The sequence below is a fragment of the Alligator mississippiensis genome, chromosome 5, assembly GCF_030867095.1.
Source record: "Alligator mississippiensis isolate rAllMis1 chromosome 5, rAllMis1, whole genome shotgun sequence".
NCBI classification, from domain to species: Eukaryota; Metazoa; Chordata; order Crocodylia; family Alligatoridae; genus Alligator; species Alligator mississippiensis.
The window spans coordinates 16579416-16601607 of NC_081828.1; the positions used below are offsets into that span (position 1 = coordinate 16579416).

Genomic DNA, 22192 nt, shown 5'->3' on the forward strand with positions numbered 1-22192 from the left:
CCAAGATCAAAAACGTTCTATGACTTGAGTTTATAAAGAGATGCAGTAGTTGTAAAAGGGCTTGGTTTATATTTTGGTATCTAAAAAGAGGTTCCGTTACCATTTTAAACTTTTTAATTGATAAAAATGGAATAAAATATACTTCCGACAGATTTCATATTCTGACTGCAGTGGAAGCCTTCAGTCCTTCCTCTAAAAAGGAGATTTGCAACTGTATCTGCTCAGAGAGTCTTCCAAAGAAGCACAGAGAGAACCACATACAAATGCAGTATTTCAAGGCAGCAAATATTCAAACTATTTAAAAGGTGTATAACAGAACAATGGGATGAAATCAGGCCAAGGAGCTGAATAGCTGGAAAAAGCTCTTCATAGTGTGGCCTACAAGTCTATAGACAATTCTCCCAGAAAGGACCTTTTTTGCATTTCAGTCTCTCAAAACTGGATTACTGGACTGGACAGTGCCCTCCTAAATACTCTGCTGGGGGACAGTCATGCACTGGTCTGCAGATGAATTTAGCCTTTTCCAACTCTAGATTCCATAATTATTTGCATATCACAGGGAATAAAATTAAAATATAAAACACAGGAGGAGAGAGCAGGTTATAGCCCCAAGGACAGGAGTTTTATCTCACTAAGCTTTGTGCTTTGAAAATTTTCTTTCTTGTGACCTTAAAATGCAAAGAGAACTTGTTCTGTGTTTACAAGATGGCAAGTCTTCCCTAGAACCATAGACTGGAAATTCTTACTTGCATGAGATATATCAGTTTAATAAATAAAGTTAACTTTAGTTTTTCTAATCTTGTTATTTGTCATTTCAGGTTTGATGGGAATTTTAACACTAATGTTTCCAGAACTATTAGCTGCGATAGACTGTCTACTACTGTTAATAGCAGAGCCTTCAATCCTGGACGTGATTTAAACTCTGGTTAGTAATAGAATCATTTTTATTTGCATCTATTGTTTTTTCCATTGGTTTAGGTTAGTGTAGAATATCATAGCAACAAATTTGTATTTCTCTCTGAAACTGTCATGCAGTTCTTAATTTGAGATGTTACAATTGAAAGGTATGATACCTCAAGTAATGTCCTTACTCTAAGTACTTTTGAATTATAAGAGTGTCATGACAATTTATTCCAGTATACCACGTATAATTTTGTTGTGTTTTGGGGGGGGGGGCTATCTCTTTCTCACCTTTTCCCATATTGCTTTGTCCTAGCCCTGTCTGCTCTTGCACCAGCAATGTCAGCTATTGATGGGGCCAAACTGAAATGCCTTTCTCATCATCTTAGTGGACTTCAGCTAATGCGAAGCTGCTTTTGCAATGATCTGCATTAACTCCAAAGTACAGGGACATCCTAAAATATTTCCTCTTTTTGACTTGTAATGAATTTCTATCTTGAGAGTTGACCCATTTTCTTGACACACTTTAGATATGGAAATACGCTTGCAACCTAAGGCATGTGACTTAGCCCTGGAAAATTTAGCCTTTGGTCCATTCATGCAGCAAGGTTTTCTTTTTAGCATCTTTTTCACTCAAAATGATACAGGGATTTTAATTTTTAAAAAGGAATAAAATGTCATTAGTTTGTGAATCTTAACTGCTTCTGATTGCTCAAGATTGTAACTCATAAGAAGACTTCATATTTTGGCTATATGTTTCAGTTTAGCCCAGGTGCTGTTCATTTATTACCAATGCAGAACCAGTTGAAGTACACAATGGTAATTCTCATGGGTCCTGTTAGAGTAATTTTTTTCATAGTCTCACCATTGAAGTAGTAGGTTCCTTTATCCCCTGCAGCTACTTAAACTTTGAACATATTCTGACAAGTATGATGAAGGAAGGCCATGTTTTGGCCTAGAACTTCTTCTGACTGTGCATCCCTTTCAAAGGTTTCCCTTGCCACTAGATATTTCATTTTTGTGGTCATAATAAATGCTCTGAAATTTTGGACTGGTTGTAAAATGAAGCTTGTTTTTTTTCCTTCTTATCCTCTCTATGTGCATCACTACTCCTGTGATGGATAGGGATAGGGATGCCCTAACTTTGTCCACTCAAAATTTTCAGCTTGCTAGGAAAATGAAGGCTGCCCAGAAGTGTCTACACAGAGAGCAGTTGTTACCATACACAACACAAATACTGGCTCGCAGAGGCTAGGGATTCTAATCTGTGCTGCCTCACCAGAATTGGAATGGAAAGCTACTTACCTCCATGCACGTTAAAAGCTAGCAGTCGTAGGCCAAACACTTCATTTTAAGAGATGCTTATTAGTACACATTACAATATGCAGGGAAGATGATATCTAGTAACAATTCTCTGAAAAAAAACTATTATTTACCATAGATTATTAAACGGAAAGAATTTTAAGTCACATACTCTTCTCTATTTATGACCATTTCACATTCAGGTAGGAGAAGAAAGGATGAGGGATACAGTATGAATGGAGAGGTGCTTCAGTAAAGTGAATGCAGACTGTTTCCACTGGATTGCTCCCAAAGAATTTATTTTGGTGGGAGTTCTTTGCTGTGCGTGAACTAGGGGGCTGTTAAAAGCGACTGGGGCAGCATGAAGAAAGCTTGAGGTAAATGTGAAAAAAGGGTATGTTGAGCAATAATCAACATGGAATTCAGGGCAAAACACAAAATACTTTTCCCAGACAAGGTTCTTTGGGTAAATGTGATATCTTTTACTAAACCAACTAAATAGTTGGAAAAGTTGTTCTTTGCAAGCTTTTGGCCACAAACACCCTTTTTCAGCATCAGGAAAGGCTGCTGGTGTTATATGTTCTCCATGATGGAATAGCAGCCAATATGCAAAATGCAGGTCTGGGGTTATCAGATGGCAGGCCAGTCATAATGTGCCATAAATCCAATGTCTATATTTAGTCTGTGTTTTTTTGTTTTGTTTTGTTTTGGTTTTTTTTTGGGGGGGGGGGGATTGTATCCAGTAGATTTATGAAGTGAAGTTTGTAAGCTTATCTGCGAAAGGTGTTTTGTAAATTCCCTTTAAGGATCAGAACTGAGAGATCGGAGAGAGAGTGGTTGTCTTGTGAGAGCTATGCCCCCACAGGTAATAGGGGAAACCAAAGAACAGCTGTATACCAGAATGATAGATTTTCGGTGTGCATTCAAAGACAAAAATATCCTATCCTGGGGTTATCCTGCCTGCCATCTGATAACCCCAGACCTGCATTTTGCATATTGGCTGCTATTCCATCATGGAGAACACATAACACCAGCAGACTCCCTATGCCTGAAGAACGGTGTTTGTGGCTGAAAGCTTACAAAGAACAACTTTCCCAACTATTTAGTTGGTCTAATAAAAGGTATCCCATTTACCCACAGAACGTTGTCTGAGAAAAGTCTCTTTGTGTTTTGTAGCTTTTGCATTCAGAAGATTTAGCATAGAAATCATCTTTTGCCACAACTAATCCTTCTGAGAACAGTGTGATTGGAATTGCTTCTAGAGAAAACTGACTGTTAAGATGTTTGATACACACAATGCTTTTTAGACTAATGGCAGAAACTCAGACCCTGCTGTCTCTGGTATATATATCTCCTTTTCAATTATTTTTGCTGCTGCTATTTTTGTTCATTTTAATAAATAGCTTGATAGATAGATGAGCATATAGGTGTATATATACTGAAATAAAAGAAATAGCAGCAAAAAAAAAGAATTCAAAAGGAGACATGGAGACATCTATAGCTTGCTAGTTCATATACAGTTCAAGCACTTGTGAAATTATCCCGTCCCAAGTACCTGTGTGGTGGACTGTGGGAATTGAGTCAGCATCAGTCTAATTCCCAATGGACAAGAGCCTGAATCCCCAAAACTAACACCATTTCTATAGTTTGTTGCTTGCTAACTGGCAACCTTATTGTTAAACTCAGTAGGAAGTCCAAGAATAGATATGAATTGACTTGAATCCCTGGGCTTGATTCCTTTGAACTGAAGCTTGTTAGCTATCTGGTAGGGCATTGTTGAACAGCTTGCCCTTCCACTGGCTGAACTGTCCCTGTTTTAAGGATAGAGGACTTCAACCTGTAGTTCTCTGAATAAACAAATAATGTCCGTCTCCGGATGTCTACCCAACCCATTTCCCCAACTGAGACACTCTTTGCCTAAGATTCAGTTCCTTCCTTAACTCTCCTCTCACACGACTTCATCTATAAAGGGCCACTCTGCCCTGCTTCTCCCCTCCCACACGCTGCTCCTGGCTGCTTGTGCTGGGAAAGTACGGGATGAGGAAAAGGATAGCTAAGAGTCAGGGAGATGCAATGGATCAGTGTGATAGCAAGTGATGTCAGAACACCGCATTGTCAACTCTTATCTCTTGTAGATCTCTAGTTGTGGCTACAAGTGTTTGAGGGCACTTTGTTAGAGTCCCCCATCTCTTGATTACTTTGTAATCTCCTTTTCCTGGCCCCCTCTGTGTCACCTGCAGTGATTTTAGTTCTGTGGCATCCCTTCCTTGAATGATCTACATTTTAAGGCTGAATTCTGGAATAGAAGTGCCGGGGGTGGGGGGGAGTTATTCCAGAATAAAAGCTTCCACAGTAAGAAATATTAATTGCACTTTGAACTGATCCCTGACCTTTCATTTGAATTAATTTTCTAGGGCAGAAAACCCCTGAGATGAGTGAGGTTACTCTGGGATTCTGTTGCTTCCCTTGCCCTTGACTTCCCTTGCCACTGTTTCTAAATTCTAGGATACTTCTGGGAACTGAAGTCCCCAAGAACTCCCAGAATTCAGGTTATGCATTTTGAGTGCAGTGGCCTGCTATAGTTGGGGCCCCAAACTTGCCATTCAGTTTAAGAAAAAATCCCCTTGGGCATTGCATTTAGTTTAGTTCTGTTTTTTAAATCGTAGTTTCCCAGTTTCAGTAGCCTGGTTTGTAGAAGCCATGAGCAAAATATAAAGTTATACCCTATTGTTTCAACCTGAACCTTGGATCTTAAAATATTAATCTTGGCCCATGCCAAATGTAGCCTAAGTAAATGGGATTAGAGTGGGAAATTTCTAGGTGCTGGAAGGGACTGGAATCCATACCACAGACTCCTGGCAAGGCTGAGAGCTATAACACAGCTGCTGCTATAGAGAATCCAGGATATAGACAGCAGATGTAAGTGCTGGACAGGATTGCTGAGTGAGAAAAGGGAAGCAAATTTTATAAAAAATTCCAAAGTGATTCTTGGTTATTTTTTAAAAACATCCCATGAATATTTCTGTTGTTGTTTTAAATTTTCACTAAAATTACAACAATGAACCTACACACCTTCATTTTGGTAGTTGGGGGAAAAAAAAGAAAGCTGTTGGCATGAATTTTCTTTCTCTCTACCAATGCTTAGTGTACAATTAATAAAAAGCATTGAGAATATTTTTCTTTCTTTCTTCCTTTTGACCATTGCCCCTGAAAATAATAAAGGGGTCAAGCTCTAGTCTTTCAGCGACACATGATGAGTGTCTACCACAGGAACTACCACCAGTAGTATGTATATCCTTAAGCTGTACTCATGCACACCTAAGTGGTGATCCAGTGAAACTTCCACAACCTGCGCCTTCCCCAAGCCCTCTAATACCTTTCTGCCTTAGCCCCCAGACCAGATGAGTGGTGCAGAGTTGGTCCATGGGCTAGATCCCATGTGCAGGGTTGGTCTGTTGGCCAAATCCAGCATGGGGTCAGTCCATGGCTAAGATCTTGCTGTGAGCCAGCCAAGCCCTGCACACTTGGATCTGGTCATAGAATGTCCCCATGCACTGGCCCAGCCATGTGCCACCATGATCTAGCACACTGGACCATGTCATCAGGCCCTAGGGGCTCCCCCTGGGTCCTGAAATTTGGAAGCAGGGGAATGGCAACTAACACTGTCACTGCTCCCCTGTTGCCAAATTTTCATAGGAAGGCTGGATGATATGCCCAGAGGTTCAACATCACTGCCGTAGCCTATTCAGAATTGCAGTGATCTTCCTTTACAGAATTTAGAGAATGGCCCTCTTTGCAGCCATTCACATTTGCCTCCCTTATACTCTATATCAGCATAAGCGTGGAATGCCTTGCCCATTCTCTTTGCTGTGGGGGTAAGTTTAACCCAAACTGCTGACATGGGGTACTTGTAGTTTTGCCAGGATGCTGCTACGACATGCTATAATTAGAGTGTGTCAGAGCAGACTGGATTAATTGAGTCTGCTGGAGTGTGCTAATAATTAGCACAATCCAGCTGGCCTCCATGTTTTGTCTATCAGCATCCCCGAGTTTTAAAATGGCAGTGAAGGTGCCGCTCAATGAGCTTTAGTTAAAAAGCAGCCCTGCTGCATTATGAAGCATGGGGGCACTGATGCACAAGACACTGTGCCGTAACACTTTAATCAGAGAAGCTCTCAGAGCTGCTCTAATTAAGGTCAGCCACCCCTGACCTTTGCCCCCAGAAGTCCCTCCCCTTGCCCCCAGAAGTATTATTTTCAGCAAGGGGTTTTTCCATCTTGGAACCAGAAAAATACCACATTATATTCTAAAAAGCTAACATATTGAAGGCCAGCTTTAGTCCTTTTAAACGTTTTTTGATGTTTAGAGCAGGATTAAGGAATTGTACCAAAAGTTCCTGCACATTTAGTGTCTATAACCTGAGTGCGAAGCTTCTACCACATCTTGGCTGTAGATAGTAAAGTCCAGGCCATTGGTGGCATGGTTTATTTCAGTTTTGTTTTCATATTTAATAGGAGATGGAATCAGTCACTTTAGACATATGCATATAAATTATATATTATTTATACTATAGAGAGAAGAACTGAAAGTGTCCTTTGCAAAACTGGACCTGACCAACAAATGAAAAAGGAAAGAGAAAACGCATCTTATACTGAAAGAGGGGAATTCTTTGTAGGCTGCTGTTTTGGCCAGGTTTACAGAGGCACTGAAAATAATGTTTCTAGAGAAAACCGTTGCTCAGTCTCCTGCCAGCTCCTGCTAGCTTGTAATCTTGGAACTGAAATACGTTTGAAAAATGCGTCCTTAAGGTAGAAGGGTGGCAAGCAAGTCACCTTGCAATATGTCTTGTCATGTTCCTGTGCTCGTATCCCCTGTCCCAAGACTGGTTTTGCTGGAGATGCAAAAGGATACTAAAGTACAGGCAGACATTTTAGAGATTAAAAGGTTTGGGGTGAGTAAGAAAGAGTCTAAAAAGAGTATCTCTTAGAATTCACAGGAGACGACAAGAAAGTAGGAAGTCTCTGTAGGGGATTCTTTCAGCTTGAGCTGACGGAAAATAAGAGTGCACCTGAAGGAAGGGAAAAAGTAGCTTTATTTTTTCAGCTGAAGTAGTCCTTGCTTATCTGACAGCAGATTGTGTGCTGTGGTCATAGAAAAATAAGCAATGGTTATGATAAAATTGGCAGCCCCTGGGGAAAGCAGCATTGAACTAACATGCTAGCTGAAGGAAATAAACTGTCAGAACTTTTTGAAAAGGAAGAACAGCAAGTGAGGACATTGAGGCTGCAAATAATATGTTTGATAATATGTTTGAGGGTTAAGAACAATCGGTTTATTAGGAACCTAAATGTTTTTGTTTTCCCAGGAGAGAAGTGATATTTAAAACAAAAACAAACCCCCCAAAAACCACTCCTTAGGAAAACAAAGAGGATAACGTCCATGCAGCAGCTAGAAACTTTTTCTAAAATGTTGTATGCTTATTTTACTTCTAATACGGGGTGGGGGAAGCTGGGAATAAAGCTGTTCAAGTTGCTTTGTCAGCTTTAAGTGAGTGGTTAAATCGCAGATTCTGCACTGATAACTTTCAGAGAGGTTTTTAAAATGCTTTAGGCCACGTCCAGGCGAGCGGAGGTGTTTGGTTCCCAAACCTTGCGCCACAGCTACTTGTCATTGAGGAACGCCCATGCCACATGCACTTTGGCATGCGGCAAGTTACCGGGGAGGGGATGGTAGTGGGGGAGGCTGGGGCCAGCACTGGGCTGGCCCCAGTAGCCTTACCTGGGGTCCTGGGGGCCTCCTGGGGCTGCAGCTGCAGCAATCCTGCCACAGGCTCTGCGCAGCCCGGCTCTGCTTTTCAGCTGTGCACGCTGCCCATGTATGCAGTGCTCTGGGGGGTTCCCCCCCCTCTTTTTTTTTTACTTTCTATCCAGGGGTCAAAAAACAACCACAGGAAAGAAAACTGGAGCAGTGTACTCCCGGGCAGTGTGCCCTTGCAGCACAGAGAACAGATGACTGTGCGGTATGTGGCACTGCAGACATGTTTGCGGTGCCACATACCACCCAGCCGGGCTCATCTAGACACGCCCTTAGTTTCTGTTCTGGTGAAGTTTCAGCCTTTTTATATGAACAAGAGATTAGTAGTGTCATTTGCAGAGTTCCCAATTTAATCACTCTTTTGAAATCCCTGCCCCCCTCCCTTCCCTTCCAAATTTGTAAAATCCCAAACCTACACAGGGAAAATTCAAATTATAATCTCCAACATTTGCAGCTTCCTGCTCTGTGTATGACATGAACACCCAGATGAGCCAATAATATTTTCAAATAAACTATAATATTTTCACTTCATTGCAATACCAAAAAAAGTAAAAGACCACTTTCTCAGGTCTTCCATCAGTTATTCCACACCTGTGCCACAGGCAAACAGTAAAATGCTTGCTGGAGGTTTTGTTAACTTTCTGAGCTGCAAGCACTAAATGATACAGCTAGGCAGCTCTCTCAGGCAGCCCATATCTGGGACTGAAAAGCCTGCTGCCAGGCAGGAAAGCTGATGATAAATTGCAAAATTGAAATAATGAGGAAGAGTCAAAAAAGGAGAGAGAGTAACTTCCTACCTTTTAATATAGAGAGCAGGTACAGAACATTATGCTGGTTTGTGTGTGTGCATATCATCTCTTCATGTAACCAGGATTTTGCCAGACAATTTCAGTACTGACAATCTTGGGTGTCTGAAAATTGTGAGTCAGGCTTCACAAAAAGAGAATTCTGTTTTTAAAATGATTACATTAAAATAAACCAAAAAAAAAAATGGGTTTGCGGTTGCCTTTTTGCTTTTGAGCCTTTAGAGTTCATGTTTTTAAACTTTTCTCAACAACTAAGGCCACTAGAAATTCTCTCTGTGGTTTGGGGGTGATTTTATTGCTGGGTTTGTTTTTTCTTTTTTGTTTTAATGGAAACCAAGATTCTTTCCCAATAACATGACCCAGAAACTGGAACTTAAACAAAAATGTCAAATGTCATGAAACTTGTCTTTTAGAAGTGTGGCCATGCTGTCATATTTCAGATTACTTAGGATTCCTTCTTCTCAGAAACAGCTCTCATCACAGAGGAAGTGCCTTACACAAATGTTAAGAAAAATTGATGCCTTGCCTACACTTTCCATGCTATCAGAACATTGTCAACCGGTAATTTTTTCTTTTAAGTTATGTGGCCCATTTACCACAATGCCACTAAACTGGCATCATGTCAGGGTGTAAAAAAACAATCCCCTTCTCCCCACAGTCTGTCTAATCCTTGGGCAACTTAAATGGAAGAAGCAGCATCCACAAGTTTTGTTGATTTTCATGGCAAGTGAATTTCAGTATCGTGACCCTCTTCCCTTGACAATGTGGAGTCCCTGAGCTGTGATGATTGATTTTACATTTGGGACAATCATCTTGAGTATCCAAGCTGAGCTCAGCTTCTGGAAGAAGCAGAGAGAAGGAAGGCCAAATTCTAGTGTAATGCAGGAGGAAAATGAATACTATGTGAAAGATAAATCACTGTTTGGAGGAGCTGGAGAATGTGGGGATGGGGAAAGGGGTTGGCTTTGGACCTGGAGGCAGGAGACCTGAGTTCTATTCCCAGTTCTGCCATCGTCCTAATGTGGAACTGAGCATCTTGCATTACCTCTCTTTGTTTTCTCTCCAGTCCTTTTTCTGTATCGTCCATTTAGACTCTAATCTCTTCAGAGCAACAGTAGTCTTTTGCTATATATCTCTATAGTGTCCAGCATAATAGATCCTTGATTTTAGTTGGGGCCTCTAGGCATTACTGACATGCAGCTGATGATCATTAGTAATAATAATGATGATGATATAGTGATAAAAATTAATGGCTGCATGGCATAACTGCATGAGATGACCAGTGAAGGAGAGCCCATATAGTCTCAGCCCTGTCTGGGAAACTCAAGACAGTGCTAAGCTGTTAAGGATGGTGTACTTAAAGTAACCGTGCTCCACTCAGGTATTTGAAGGATGGCATCTGGTTGACACTTGAAATATTCCCCTGCAGTGATTCCAACCCAAATAGTGCAGTATTCTGATAATGAAGGAAAACCAGAAAATGAGCTTGAATAGTCTATTTTCAGTGTCCATCCTGAGGGAAGTGCAAAAAGTAAATTCTCCATAAATGGTAAAGGTAAATCAGTTCTCCCACTTCCCCCCCCCAAAAAAAATTCTTTCAAGTGTAATAATCAAAGGACACAGGCAGAGAAATCTGTTTCGTGTTTTCTGTATACTATATATAATGCATTCCATGTTCATAGTAGACACATGTACATTGCATATAATGCATTATATTATATTTTATATAATAGACATATTAGGCTGATATAGTTCCTTCATTTGGGCAAAATGCTAAGGGGAGGTTTGGTTTCTTTTTCAATTTATGGCAAGTGGAGCTGCCAGTTTGACCCAAGTAGAATTGAATCCTGCCACTGCCCTGACCTCCAGGGAATCTGAGACTCTGGTGCCAGTGAGTGACTGGTCCCCCTCTCCTGTAAGTTGTTAGTGGGTTTCCTCTTCCCTCAAGAGACTCAACAGGCCTGCAGTTGTCTGATGTCATCGGTAGAAGAAACCTAGCAATTGTGCTTCATGTCTGTCACTTCCTTCATTGTATGTCAGTCCCTTTGTTAACAGTGGAGATGCACATACTACCTGTCAGCCAGGAAAGCTCCACATGACTAGAAAGCAAAAAAGCCAAATGTTCTGTGTCTGTCTCGGGGTTGCATTTCTTTCGAGTTCCTGGTTTTACTGTGTTCTGCTGTAGGTAGCGAGATCTTGAGAATCTAAATCTAGTGCCCTGAATTCAGTGCACTGAGTACAGATTCCTGTCCTTTCTGCCCAGTAATGTTAATTTAGTATCAATCGTTAGATACCCATGACTATATGGTTTATTTCTATAAACACTCCTATCATGGGCTGGCTAGATTATCTGTGTTTCTCACTGAGCCAAGGCTGTTTCACTAATGGCATTTATTATACGTAAATGTGTATGTTTCATACAGGTCTCTTGATGACTTTTTCTGTAGTGTCCAGCAGCTGTTTCTTTTCCAGGATTAAATTCCAGTTCAAAGCTTAAATCTCCCTTCATAAATTGAAACTTTGTTGAAGTCCTGTCTGTCCTAATGAAGTGGTGATTGCAGGCTAGGGAATGAGTGGTCTTTATTGAAGAATTGGAGTAGGGTTGGTGATCTAGTCCCCAAAAGGCTCTAATGCTGACTCTTGGAGTGAACTTGGATGAGTCATCTACCTGCTGCATTCCTCACCTTTTTATCTGTAAAATGAGCAGCATGGCCATGTACCAGAGAGCTTTGTGAGGGCTTTTAATAAAAGAGGCTAGAAAAGTGACACGTACAATTATTATAATTAATATTATGATTTGAAGCAAAAACAAGGCCCTATATATGAAAAATTAAATTAATAGATTCATAAATTGGGAACACAAATGTCAAAGCTCATAGCAGTGGTAAAACCACAGGCCAGGGTAGGAGGTTCTGGCACCATAGTATCTTGGGAGGGTGGTCACTGCATTGCTATTTGACAAGGTATGACTTGTTTTCCCTTGGCAACTTGCTGTCTTTGCTGGGCGGGCCAGGGCTGCAAAGCTACAAATCTGTTCCTCATAGCATTGTAATAGCTGGAAACTTGCAGCGATCCTTATGGTCAGCAGAGTACATGGGCCACCACTAATATCCATCTCCTGCACAAAGATTTGGGAAGAGGGATCTAGAAAGCTTCTTGTACCCTTTCAGGTACTTTTATAGGTCCAGGTATGTTTAAGCTGATAATGAAAAGAACCACATTTTCCTTTATATGTATGTGTATGTATATATGTATGTGTATATGTGTATGTATGCATATATATTTTTTTAGACCTACAAAATATAAAATAAATGATAAGAGTACATCAGGCTGTGGTGTCATCAAGGACTGTCTATTAGCTACTTATTGGGACTATATAGATGTAAAGAATGCTACAGCATGTTCATGAGTGGCCACTGAGTACAATAAAGGGATCTTTTCTAAAAGAGTAGAATGCACTGCATAAGTAATACATGTAAACTTGTATAAATCATAGACTTGAACCTCCTTCTTCACTGTTTGGGCTCACCCTCCAGCTGGTTTCCTGCTGGAGGTGTTACCCTAATATTTAGGATGTTTGAAAAGGATAACTTTAAAGCAGGTTTTGAGTGGAGAAAAAACAGAATACTTTACAACTGCATGACCTTCTCTAGGTAAAGCTGTGTTGACACAGTAAATCAAAGAACAGTTTCTTAATTGTATGTGAATGTGCAGGTATTAAGGAAATGTCCATGTAGGCCAGAGGCACGGTTATAGTCTGTTATGTCAATCCATTGTATATTAGAGTCAGGAGTTCATGGCAATGAAACAATGGGCAGGAAAAACTGTTTTTCTCTACAGAAAAAATGTTGAAAGGTCACTAAGGACGTGACTAAGTTGAATGGCCTGGATTTTGTTACTTAAGTCAGGAGCATATATGATGATAAGAATTTCTCAAATAACAAGAAAATTCTAATTGGGTGTCTTTTTTTTCACCAAAACATCATACAGTTGAGGTTTCCCCTGCACCTCAGAACTTTGCTTTATTTCTGGTGGCTTATAGTATAAGATTTGTCACATCTACTAACTGCTAATGTATAGTCCAGCCTCTAATACTGCATAGCTATTAAGTTGCAAATTGTCTAAAGGGAAGATTTTTAAAAGTGCCTAAGGAGTTGAGTGGAAAAGTCATCAGAATTTGTGCTCCAGATCACTTTGAAACTCTCTTAAAATGATGTATAAATCTGAAATAAGGACCTTGAACATTTGCTATGAGTTGGAGAATGCATAGCCAAGAACTTGAACCTTCTGTGCACATGATTTCCAGATTACTAATCTTGTCCAGGAACCTAGGAATTGCTTTGCTAGATTAGACTCAAGTCTGACTCTGGACCAATATCCTGTCTCTAATGGTGGCCAGCACCAAAGGCAGCTTCAAGGAGAAGCAAGAAACCTTTCTGTAGTAGTTGTGGGGTAATTTTCCCCCATAAGAGTCAAATCCTCAGTTGAAGAATGTATTACCGTGACACAGAAAACATTAACTTCCTAATATGCTTCTTTATATTCTTGCTAACATTGATTCTTATTATGGTGCAATCAAATACGGGTTTTCGAATAAGCCAGGTATACCCCGTATTGCCTATTCTTTGTAATCCCATTCATTTTTCTTTTTGTTCTGTAGTTCTTGCTGACAACTTGAAATCTAACCCTGGAATTAAGTGGCAGTATTTTAGTTCAGAAGAAGGTATTTTCACTGTTTTTCCTGCACACAAGTTCCGGTGTAAAGGCAGCTATGAGCACCGCAGCAGGTATGATTTTTCTCTTTCTGTGTTTTGATAGACGGGAAACTAAAAGGATAACCCTGAAGTACTGTTCCCAATCTAGCATTTGTTTAGCTAAGTGAGGATGTTTATAAAAAGATCTTTAGGACTTCTGGTTTTTGAGGTTAATCAAATTTTTGGTAGAAATTTCACTTGGAAGAATTTTAAGATAAAATGAAATCACATACAGGCATTCTCACCTAAAATACATTAATAACTAGGAAACTTTAGTAATGCTGGTTCAAGCTGAGAAAACTTAATAGATGGTTGGAAAACTGAGTGGACCCAGAGGTCCAATGTTAGCTAGGGTTAATAAAACTCTGGCATGCATCAATCAATGCATCTCCAGTAAATCCAAAGAAGTGATTTTCCCGCTTTACTTGGTGTGGCCGCAGCTGGGTATTGTGTCCAGTTCTGGGCACCACACTTCAACAAGGATGTGCTAACGCTCAAGAGGGTCTAGAGAAGGGCCACCCGTAAGATCAGGGACTTGCACAGCAAGCTATACGAGGAGAGGCTGAGGGATCTTGGACTCTAAAACCTAAGGAAAAGTATGCTTAGAGGGGACCTCATTGTGGCTTACCACTATATCAGAGGCGTACGTCAGGGGCTGAGTGAACAAGTGTTCACCATGGCCACAAACTCCTGGAAGATAGTTTCAAGCTGAACATTAGGAAAAACTTCTTTACAACTAGTGTGTCCAGACTCTGGAACAAGCTCCCCCCAGAGGTGGTGCAATCATCTGCCCTAGAGGTCTTCAAGAGAAGACTGGACAGTCACCTGACTGGGGTTGTCTGACCCCCACCTGTCTTTCCTGCTCATGCAGGGGGCTGGACCTGATGATCCTTCGGGGTCCCTTCCAGCCCTATGATTCATACTTGGAAAAAAATCCCCACCCATAGCAATAGGAAGTTTTGCCTGAATGGGGACCGTAATTTCCTAGGAGTATGCCTGCACAGTAGTGAAAGATCTGGCTGTAGCTCATGTAGATTTACCTAAGCTAGGATTAAACTACTCAGCTATTGTAAAACCCATCTGAGAAGCCAAGTAAATACTTAAGTGCCTAGCTTGGATTTTGATCCAAGCTGCTGTAACACCGTAGTAATTAGTACCCAAGGTAAATAGTTTAAAGCTAACTTGCATATCTTGACTTGTGCTACAGTGTAGATCTACCATTACTAATAATGTGATGTTTTAATTAATATATAGGTTGCATATATAAGTACCTATATAGGTCAACTTTTCTTGCCAGCCTTGTATAAGGAGAGGCAACACCTGCTGGTGACATCTTTTGAGAAAATCCAGTGGTCTGACTGCTTCTAGTTCTGTATTAGCTAACCCTGCTAGATGGTAAATCTCTTGGAGGACATCCTCATTCATTCAGCTGTATTTAATGTAGTCACAGGCATAGAGTTTGAAAAATGTTTTTTGGTTACCTGTCAACATTGAGCAACTTAATTTATGTAGGTGTGTTATGCCCATGTTATGCTTATCAGAGTCAGGGCTTGATTTAAACATTCTGCAGCCTTAAAAAGGTGTGTTAAAGGACTCTAATCCCCATGCTGACACTAAATCCCTTTGTGATATGCAGATCACTTAATCTCTGCCTCGGCTTCTCTGTGTATAAATTAGATTTTTTTTTGTCCAGTAATTACCTCCTAGGGCATATTAGGTAGATTAATTAGTTACTGTTTAAGTACTTTGAGGATCACATGTACTCTTTAAGTGCAAGTATTAATTCTAGTGTAAAGCTTCTGGGTGTTTTACAGTTAAGAACTGATCTTTGCAAACTGTTTGCTTTCGATTTCTTGTGTAAAATAGTCTCCATTTCTTCCACCCCTACTAGATTTTTGTGTAGGACTTTTTAATAAAATATAGGTCCAATAACTTCTGCTTAGACTATAATAGTTTTGTGTCTCAGCTAAACAGGAGCCAGGATTCTGTTTATTTTTACTTCCTTACCCAAGATCCTTCTAATTTGTTCCAGCTTCAAAACCTTGAAAGACAGCTTGTTAAATCTTTTGGGCATACCTCTCAGTATTTAACTACCTCTGAACACTGCTTCGCTGGGAAGTACATTTTGATGTTGACTAATATACACATGGAAACGCAAAATGCCTTTACCAAGCTTAGACAATATTTGACAATGCAGTTTTAAAATGCACACATAAGAAAGACTTGTGGAGCATGACCTGTGTGAAATACATTCCATTACATTAATAGAAAAGCCTGTCTTGGCAGGATTCTTTGTCTCACAATGATAAACCAAACCTACTGTGCTAATGCAATTATACACAGCTTCCACGGGTTTTTACTTGTCATGTAACTAGCAAATATCCAATATTGCACTTACCTCTCCCTATAGATAAGATTCTTTGTGTTGGTTGCTCATCATGAGGCAGTGGCATCTTGTCACTCTTACTCATTGTTTTCAGGATCTTTGTTAGCTATAACAGTTATACACAATAACCCTAAACACTGCCACTAATGATGCTTCCATAACATGGGTTACTCGCTGCCTACAGTTGATTTCTGACGATAGCTAAAACCAAATGTTCCAAGTCGGGTTCTAAACTCAAGCAATATTATGTACAGTTAAACATTCTAGTAAGAGGTACTGGGCACCCACAGATCCCATTAGAGTCCACAAGAGTTGTGAGTGCTTAGTTTCTCTAAAGATCCAGCCTTTTTTATTTAAATTGGGAGCCCCTCTGGTATATTCAGGTGCATAATTTTTAGCATTTGATCTAAATATTCTAGGCACTGTGTTGGCAGCATGGCTTATTCTACAATTTCTAGGATCTTCTGTGAGTGGGTTATACTATAGCAGGTGTTTAAACCATACCACTGGGAATTAACAAAATTTAAAAATTAATAAAAATTAAATTGCAAGCTGCAAATGTTCAGGAAGTGCATGTGTCAACAGTCACTGTGTGATATTATTGCAACCTTGTTCTTCCTCTGTCACTTCCTTTGTTGTCTTGTATCACATCCAAATTAAGGCACCAATCCTCCTCACCCTTCAATGTGTTTAATTTTATTCAGATAACTATGCCCATTGATTTTAATGGAATTACTTCCCTGCAAGAGAAAAATGTGAGAGTAAATGCTTGCAGGATTTGAAGCATTATTTCTAAACTCTTTGGGGAAGGGACTTGCTCACATTGTTTCTGAACCTCGTAACAGTATTGCCCTTTTCAAACTTGCTATCCTATTCATAAATTCACTGTGTTAGTTCTTGAGTATTTCTTGAAGCCAGGCAACTACTACCCACTCGCCTTCAGTCCCCTTAGATATTCTCAGTTTTAAACTGCTGTGGAAATTATAAGAGGAGTGATCATTATAGTGCCTAATGGGTGTTTGCCATTTCAGGCCTGTCTACGTCTCTACGGTCAGACCCCAGTCTAAGCACATAGTTGTCATTGTGGACCATGGGGCCTCAGTCACAGAGACACAGCTTCAGATTGCCAAGGATGCTGCGCAAGTGATTCTGAGTTCTATAGATGAACACGATAAGGTAAAATTACTCTTAAATGATGAGTATGTGTTTCTTTCTAGGTTTTAACCAACTTCAGTTTTGTGCTTACCTTCTCATTTTTGCATTTGTCTAAAATAAACATATTTCTGAATTACTCATATGTAGGGATCCTGGTTTTCCCCGATAAGAAATCGTAAATTCGCTGATAAAAACTCCAAAATCTGGAAGTTAAAATGAAAGGCCCCCTACAACCCTCCCAACCCTGCTTGTGCCCCTCACTCCCCCTCTCTCAGTCCCTGCTCCCCCAGCCCTGCCAGAGAGGCCCCCAGCTACCAGGGCTATAGGGCCAGAGACCTGGGTCCACATCCCTTTGCCCCTGGCAGGAGGCAGTGCCTGCTGCAGTGGAGCGGAGCCCGGCTCCCTGCCCTGCTGCCTGCCTGCTATGGGCTTGGGCGGGGGGGCGACTTCCTGCTGCTGTGTGTACTCCTGAGGGGGTCGGGGGACCCATGATCCTCATATCTGTTTGTGGAGCTTGGGCTCCCACCCTGCCGCCCTCCCCCATGGCCTCTGTAGCCCAGAAGGTACAACCTGATGCTTCAGGGAACAGCAGGGGCCACACAGGAAAGCTGTTTGCTGCTGCGAGCTCTGTGCTGGCCTGGCGATGCATCCCCTGCCTGCGTGGCACCAGTGAGATTCGCAACTTCAGACTGCCACCCCTACTGGTGCCATGCATGCAGGGGACATGTCACCAGGGCAGTGCAAAGCTCGCAGCAGCAAGCAGCTTTCCTATGTGGCCCCACTCTGCCCTGCAGTGCTGGGTCCTGCCCGCCAAGCTGTGGAGGCCCCAGGGCAGTGCCACAGGACACAAGCCTGAGCCTGCAACAGGCAGCCCGCCTCTGGGGAGCACAGGTCCTCCCTGTCCCCTAGGAGTGCACGGAGTGGCAGGGAGCTGGCCCCCTCCCCCACCCCCCCCGGATGAGCCTCCCACGGCCCCATCCCACTCCCCGCTGGGGTCCTGTGGCCGCACATTGTGGCCCTGGGCCCCAAGCTCCATACACTGCCAGGCTGGGCAGCCCCAGCCCTGCCCTGACCAGCTCCCTCCCTCCCCTTCCTATGGATGCCTCAGTCCTGCCCCCCCCACCCAACTTACCTGCGGGAGCTGCTCTCCAGGCTCCCTGGGGCCGTGTGCATATACATGTACATGGCGCCCCCTGCCTGACCCTCCCAGCCCCCTGCAGGCTGGAACTCTACCAGCCTGTGGAGGACTTGTTGTGAAACTGCAAAATTCATGGGTCTGAGTTTTACTTCGGTAAGGGGGGAATTGGCATTTTACTCCGTTTTTCCATGGGAAATGGAAAACCTGAATCCCTGCTTATATGTCAACTTTTGGGGGAGCCCTTAGAATCCTTTTTTCTAACAGGGCATATAGTGATGCAGAAGGTTTACTATGGGGCCAGAATTTAGGAGATTTGTCTAGTGACCATGACCACCAATGACAACCTGCGGGGCCTCAGGCAGTTCCTTTTGAGTCCATATCCCCTGAGCCCACTGTATAGTTAGTAAAATGGAGGAAATCTACTTCACTGCCTTGCAGAGATGCTGTAAAACCTAACTAAATTTTATAAGGCTTCCAGAAATCCTGGACAGAAGAACAGGAAGGTTGAAGGATAGGACTGGGTTTCAGGGGTTTGGAAAGGTATTTCTGCCTCTTTGTGACCTTAGTGAAGTTACTTAACCAAATATTTCTCAACCTAGAGGTTGCAGCCACAAGAAGTGTTACTAGACCCTTTCAGCAGCATCTCAAATCTTTCCCACTGATGTATTAATTGCAGATAATTGTAAAGGGGTGGGATTATGAAGTACGTTTTTTTTGACAGAGGATCCCAGTATAAATAATTTGAAAGCTACTGACTTACTCTTATAATCTGTAATGTGGAAATAATATTACTTCCTTAGTGAAGTGTTGCACATGTAACTAATTTCAAAATGTTCTATAAAATGTTCTGTGATTCCTATTTAGTAAAACACTTGAACGTGTACTTAAAATTAAACATATGTTTTAAGTAATATTGCTGAATCTGGGTATACTTGTAGAGAAAATGTTTATTCTTCTAAGTTAAAACAACAATGTTATTACTGTATTATCTTTTAATGGTTTTACAATCTGTTTCACAGGTGCTGCTTTCACAGTAGTGTGTATAGCAGTGTCTTTATTCTGTCACTATTTCATCATCAATCAAAGCTCAGATTAAAGCATGCCACTCATTTAATAGACTGTATCTCTTGGATACATTTAATTGTGCAAGTATTATTACTAGATGCCTTAATTCATCTGTAGAATAAAAGGTAGTGATGGATTTGGCTCGTTGTCAAAAACATTTTTAAAAAACAGTGCTTTGCCCATTAAATTCCCTAGTTTTATCATCTTCCTCAAGCACTTCATTTTTCTGTAAGCAGCAGAGGTTGGTTAAAAATGCTCTCTGCAGATTTTATGTCGAGATATCCAGAGCTTGCTTAAATTTTATGCCTCAGACAGTATGGTAGCTCTTATGTGTGAACTGAATGAAGCTGACTTCATCTGAGAAACAAAGACCAAAGACTCTTTTTTTTTTCCTTGCTCACCATAAGTCTAATCCTTTTCAAATTTGATGGATTTATGCCTCTACCATTTATTTTTTTAACAATTGAATTTTAAATCCACAGAAACTCTTCTGTTGGCCTATCATTTTGTGCGCTATATTGGTATGTAAAGAATTATAAATGGCAAGGTAATCCAATATAGTTTCTTCTCTTTTAAGATCTCTGTGTTAACCGTGGCAGACACAGTAAGAACCTGCTCACTGGATCAGTGCTATAAGACATTTCTGTCTCCTGCCACTAGTGAGACAAAAAGGAAGATGTCCACCTTCGTTAGCAGTATAAAGTCATCTGACAGCCCTACCCAGCATGCGGTAGGATTTCAAAAGGCATTTCAGTTGATACGAAACACAAACAATGGCACAAAACTCCAAGGAAGTAAGTCTGTTATTGTACAGTCCTTTTTATTATTTCTTGAGCTTGCATAGTTCCTTTTTATCTGAATTGTTTGCTCTGACAGAGACCAGGGGACTGCAGTACCTTGAACTTAAATATATTATGTAGTTTTTAATTAAAAAGCATGTGTTGGATTTGAAAGCCATACATTAGTGGCTGCTGAAAATTGTTCATTATATTTTCATTTACTTGTCCAGCTCACTGTTCTTCCTTGTTAACTGTATTATTTAATTATGGTAATCAGATCTCTGAATTATTCCTTAGAAGGGGACCCATTCTAATGGTAATCATTAGCACAACCATTTCATTGACTGATAAGTGAAATACACATTCATACATGCATGTACTCCAGTTATCCCAATTTCTTTGGAAGTGATCAATATCCCTCATCAGAATTATTCATAGTAACTGCAATTGATAGAATATCAAATATGGTGGTGTCCTAACTGAATTTTTACTCATCAGAGAAAACCTGCTTGAATTGAGCCGTGTGAAACGGTATTCCAAATTATTACTTTTTTAATTAAAAAGAAAAGAAATAACTACACACTACGGTTAGACTAGCAAATGCATCCAAAATACAAAAATTGAAGTAGGTGACACATTATATTCTTTTAGATTTGTGAAAAGAGGGATCTACATTTTTGCTACTCTGAGCTTTGTTGACTTTTGAACTACAGACCTAACATATACAATAGCTCCTATCTTTGTTTTGTTCACTGAAACATAGGGTGCTGTCAAGAGCAGGTCTTCAGCTTCTTCTGGCAAACTGTTAAAAAGGTAGTGTCCTCATAATTAGAGGTACCATATCATATCAGCACCAATAAAAGGAAAATCAATATTATCAGCAGTTGGTTTTTTTTTGGCTGATCTGGCCGATAATGTTGCCGATAAATGCCATGTGCATGCGTGCAGCTGCAGCACACGTGTGGTCAGGAGTGCAGCCAAGCAGCTTGGAGAGCAGCATCTGGCTGGTAAGTCTGTGGGGGGGGAAGGGGCTTGGGGGAGGCAGAATGAGGCCTCCACGGTGAGGGAGGGAGTGGGGCTGGGGCAGGGATAGGGACAGGTGCTGCCTAGCCATGGTGGGGCAGGGTGTGGGACAGAGCTGTGGGTGGCTCATCTGGGGGTTAGGGGTAGCTCCCACTGCTGTGCACATTCCTGATGGAGGTATAGGGGGGCACGTGCGCCCCAGATCCGTGCACAGAATGAGGAGAGGCCATGTGCTCGAGGCTGGGGTTGTGCCTGCGGCAACCTCTTCCCAGCAGGGGGCTGTTCTTGGAGTGGGTAGTGGTGGCACTGGAAGGGGGTTATAGTGAATTTTGGGGTGGCTGTAGCCCCCCTCCAAACACTGTCACCACCACCCACCCCACCCAGCCTGAGCACAGCCCCTGCCCAGCCTGGCACAGCCCCAGCCCCGAACGCACAGTGGGCAGCCTGCCCTTGCCCTGCACACAGATCTGGGGGGCATGTGCCCCCATACCTCCTCCAGGGTGCACGCAGTGGTAGAAGACCCCCTCCCTTCCCCCCCACTGTCCACAAATAAGCTGCCTGCAGCTCCATCCTGTGCCCTGTTTCACCCCGGTTGGGCAGCATCTGCCCCTGCCCCAGCCACACTCCCTCCTTCACCATGAGGGCCTCGATCTGCACCCCCATGCCCCTTCCCCCTCCCACAGACTTACCAGTCGGACACTGCTGTCCAAGCTGCAGGGCTGCATATCAGCAATCAGCTGGTCAGTAATTGGCCATCAGTATCGGCCATCAGTATTGGCCCTAAAGATCTTTACCAATGTACCCCTACTTGTAATAAATCTAATGCAGCTGAAGTTGGCTGGTATAAGACTTAGGCATCAGTACTTATTCCAAGATTATTGGCCATAGATTTTTACTGCATCTTAGTACCTATTTCATGCTTAGCATTCTTTGCATGTTAGGAATAGAATACACTAGTATACCCCACTGCAATGTGAAACTGCATTTTTTCATAGATTTCATAGACATTAGGGCTGGAAGGGACTTCAGAAGATCATCGAGTCCAGCCCCCTGCCCAAAGGGCAGGAAGT

The 22192-nt window shown here is 41.7% G+C and overlaps 1 protein-coding gene across 2 annotated transcripts in view; it reads left to right on the forward strand.

Annotated features, from left to right (window-relative positions):
* CACHD1 (cache domain containing 1) overlaps positions 1–22192 on the forward strand; it is a 183471-nt gene that overhangs the window by 113344 nt on the left and 47935 nt on the right. For both annotated transcript variants that reach the window (XM_006272603.4, XM_019489122.2), the window contains exons 4-7: positions 819–925; positions 13483–13609; positions 16994–17138; positions 19898–20114. In XM_006272603.4, coding sequence (XP_006272665.4) covers positions 819–925; positions 13483–13609; positions 16994–17138; positions 19898–20114 — 596 coding nt within the window. The remainder of the gene's footprint in view (positions 1–818; positions 926–13482; positions 13610–16993; positions 17139–19897; positions 20115–22192) is intronic.